The sequence below is a fragment of the Cucumis melo genome, chromosome 11 (assembly GCF_025177605.1).
Source record: "Cucumis melo cultivar AY chromosome 11, USDA_Cmelo_AY_1.0, whole genome shotgun sequence".
NCBI classification, from domain to species: domain Eukaryota; kingdom Viridiplantae; phylum Streptophyta; class Magnoliopsida; order Cucurbitales; family Cucurbitaceae; genus Cucumis; species Cucumis melo.
Window position 1 is genome coordinate 26,734,747 of NC_066867.1, and position 3,821 is coordinate 26,738,567.

General features: G+C 29.4%; 1 protein-coding gene across 1 annotated transcript; it reads left to right on the plus strand.

The window, feature by feature from the left end:
• The first annotated feature begins 576 nt into the window (after nucleotides 1-576).
• Nucleotides 577-1,931, plus strand: LOC103501871 (cationic peroxidase 1-like). Its single transcript, XM_008465596.3, has 3 exons — nucleotides 577-841; nucleotides 946-1,140; nucleotides 1,218-1,931. Exons 1-3 carry the CDS (start codon nucleotides 629-631, stop codon nucleotides 1,770-1,772), a joined length of 963 nt encoding a protein of 320 aa, XP_008463818.3. The 5' UTR covers nucleotides 577-628; the 3' UTR covers nucleotides 1,773-1,931.
• The last annotated feature ends 1,890 nt before the right edge of the window (nucleotides 1,932-3,821 follow it).

Below are 3,821 nucleotides of genomic sequence, written 5' to 3' on the forward strand. Positions count from 1 at the left end.
GAGGGAAGTGAATGAGAGAGAAGTAAATTAATGGATTTTCCAAACTCTGGTCAGACTTAAAGTTGGCACCAAGAGGGATTTAAGGAACCATTTAAAATAGTATCTCAAACTTAAAAGAATTAAAGTATTCATTTCAAAACTTCTAAACCAAATAAAATCAAACAATAAAATCTTCCCGATAATAAATTTGAATGCAAACGTGCCTTTAAATTGAAAAAACACTTAATATACTTACTCAAAAATAACAATCTAAACTAACCAATTATAAGTCATTTCCTACCAAATATTCTTAAAAAAAAAATTGTTGATATTTAGAACAAATTACTTAAACACATTTTCAGAAAGCTTTTCTATTTTATTAAAAATGGAGAACATATTTTTTTACCACAATTTCAAACTCTCCTATTAATGTTTGCAAAATATAAAATTCAAGAGCTTAAACATAAATTATATTATAATCACCATAGGAGACTTTGTCCATGGTTGTTGATAATAGAGCTCTCTCTCTCTCTCTCTCATTTTTCCCCTATATAAAGCAAACACATTCCTTGACAACTTCATTGTGGAATTTCCAGGAAATATTGTTTGCAAATTACAAGAATTAAAAGCCAAGAATATAATATCTCAAATGGCATCCCTTATCCACTCTCTTTTGCTTTGTGTTATTGTTTTATCGGCTTCCTTAAGCCATAGCCATGCACAACTAACTCAAGACTTTTACAACAATGTCTGCCCCAAGGCCTTGTCCACCATTAAATCCATCGTTTCGAAGGCCATCAAGCGCGAGCCTCGCATGGGTGCTTCACTATTACGTCTCCATTTTCATGATTGTTTTGTCAACGTAAGTTCGTTTTTTCATCTTTGTAGTTCTCGTTGATCTTTATTTTGCTTGAATCATGCAATGTATTGAGAAGGTTTCCTATATGTTTTGATAATAATGGTTAGGGCTGTGATGGGTCGGTCTTGTTGGATGATACTACCAACTTCACTGGAGAAAAGACTGCACCTGCTAATGCTAACTCGATTAGAGGATTTGAAGTTGTGGATCAAATTAAGACACAAGTGGATCGAGTTTGCAAAGGGAATGTCGTGTCTTGTGCTGACATCTTAGCCATTGCTGCTCGTGACTCCGTTTCTATTGTAAGTTTTGGCTTCCTCTTCAAAAACATATAACATTAATTATTAAATTGACTCAACTATGACCATTTGTGTTTCAGCTAGGAGGGCCAAAGTACAAGGTACTAGTAGGAAGAAGAGACGCAAGAACAGCGAGTTTTGACAATGCCCGTAGAAATCTCCCTCCACCCTTTTTCAGCTTCACACAACTTCTTTCCAACTTCCAGTCTCATGGCCTCGACCTCAAGGACCTCGTTGTCTTGTCGGCTGGCCACACTCTAGGGGTCGCCCGGTGCAGCACTTTTCGAACTAGGATATATAATGACACGAACATCGATACAAAATTTGCAACAACGTTGCAGAGGAACTGCCCACAGAGCGGTGGGGATGACAATTTGAAAGGCCTTGACAAGACTCCAAACTTCTTTGACAATGCCTACTTCAAGGCTTTGTTGACAAACAAGGGCCTTCTCCATTCTGACCAGGAACTGTTTGGTGGTGGCAATAGTGATAGCGATGATTTGGTGAAGTATTATAGTAGATATCCATCTGCCTTTAGAAATGATTTTGGTTCTTCTATGATCAAGATGGGTAATATGAATCCACTCACAGGAACTGATGGAGAAATCAGAGCCAATTGTAGGCTTGTTAATTAATTGATAACAGTTTGTGTTTTTGGATTTGGATTTGGGTTTGCTTTGAAATTGGATTTGGATTTGGATTTTGATTTTGATTTGATTTATGTTGTGTGACATTTGAGTTTCAAAAGTGTATAAAGTTTGTTGATGTTTATTTTCACCGCCCTTAAAATGTCATTTCGATTATTTATGAATCTCGGCGTTTATTTAACTTTAGTCAAATGTACATTTAATCAAAATTATTGTTTTCAATTATAAAAATACAATATGGAAACATGTTTTTAAAATTTGAAACTATAAAGATGAAAGTTGAACAAGACCCAAATTAATGCACGCAATCGAAATAATATTTTAATCTTACTAGTTATTCATATTTTATCCGTTGATCAAACAATCGATGTGTGAAATTGAATATTTATTTTAGATTTTTTTGATATTTTTTGTATGTTGTATATATAACTTGAATGCAAGTCTAAATTCACATTTATGGTCTTAAATAAATCTATGTCAATTTTTAACTCTAAACCATAAATATGACTTTTTTTTGTTTAAGAGAATGAATATATCTTATTATTTGTATTTCGTTCATAAATGTGGTTTATCAAACATTGCAGCTTTTCTCTATTACAATAAAAGGATTATAGATTAAACCTTCGACCCAATAAAATAGTTTAGGTTTGTTGCTGTTGATCTCACCCTACTTTGACATAAAGCATCAGAATTAGGATAAATTGATTAATTGAAATGGTTGATTTTGGTTTTTAGCATATGATTAGAACACCTCAAGAGTTGACTTTTTCTGTGATACCCAAATGGATTTATACAAACTTATTATCATCTTTTTTTAATTGAAAATATTATTATGTCCATTTTCATTGTTTAATGATATATAATGGTTTGAGTTCATGTTCAATGATTTGGTCGTACTTATTCTCATGCAATTAAATTTTTGTTATTATATTCATATTTTTATCATTATTTTCACATTTTTATTTACTCAATGTTAGTATTCATCGACATCTTTGTTATATCGTAAGAAAATTTATAAAAATATTAGAACAAAATGTCAATAATGATGTAAATCCATTAATGTATTTCAAAATTATTTAATAGATCAAATTTTTTTTCATTTTTGTTTTAATAATTCTTCGAAAATGTTTATCTAAATTTTTACAAAACTAGGGTTTTAACATTCTTGTTGACATCAATATTTTAACCTTTGATTATTTTGTTTAGTTTATAAACAATTCTAAAATATAAAGTAAAAGTACTTTTTTTTTATTAGATTATGTATATTATATATTGTCAAAGTGAGTTTAGTACAATGATAATTTGCATAGCTCAAAGCTCAAAGCCTCAAAGTGAGTTTATTGAATTGACATATTAATAATAATCTTCAACAATTTCACTACATAGCTCAAAGCCTCAAATCAAATGTAATATCGAGAATGAAAGGAGTTGACTGGACACCAATATTATAAATATAAAAATTAGTAGAAGTTTTGTAAATAAAGTCTTAGGAAAATTTCAATTATGGAACCACCCAGGGATTAAAAATGGTGTTGCCTATTTGATTTTTGAAGGGTTAACTAAAAATAAAATGATGTGACAAAAATTAGATTTATGACTTCACTACCTACTAATTTGAAAAACCATAACAATTTAATATTAAATTTTCCTAATGAAGTGTCACTTCTCTTCCTTCTTCATATATTTCAATATATATATATATATATATATATATATATATTCTCATCTTAAAGAAGATCAAACCCTCCCCAATACTATTTAATAAATATTAAACAAATATATTTTATATATAAATATTTAGGACGAAGATCCCAAATATTACCCCCTATTTTTATCCTACGTTCTTTTTATTCTTAAAAAAATAATAATAATGATTAAGTTTTTTAATTTTTAAAAGATAAAATTTTTGTAATAATATAAAATCTTATAATAATCGTTTTTTACAATCTTTTGTAAAAAGAGAAAATAGAAATTAAATCATCAGACATATCTATCCTTTAAAAAAAACAAGTTAATTTATTTTAGATAAAATCTTTT

Bases quoted from the DNA above. Each gene is read 5' to 3' on its own strand.
- LOC103501871 (XM_008465596.3), top strand. From the start codon at position 629: ATGGCATCCCTTATCCACTCTCTTTTGCTTTGTGTTATTGTTTTATCG. The intron at 842-945 runs GTAAGTTCGTTT...AATAATGGTTAG, and splicing joins TTCATGATTGTTTTGTCAAC to GGCTGTGATGGGTCGGTCTT. The intron at 1,141-1,217 runs GTAAGTTTTGGC...TTTGTGTTTCAG, and splicing joins CTCGTGACTCCGTTTCTATT to CTAGGAGGGCCAAAGTACAA.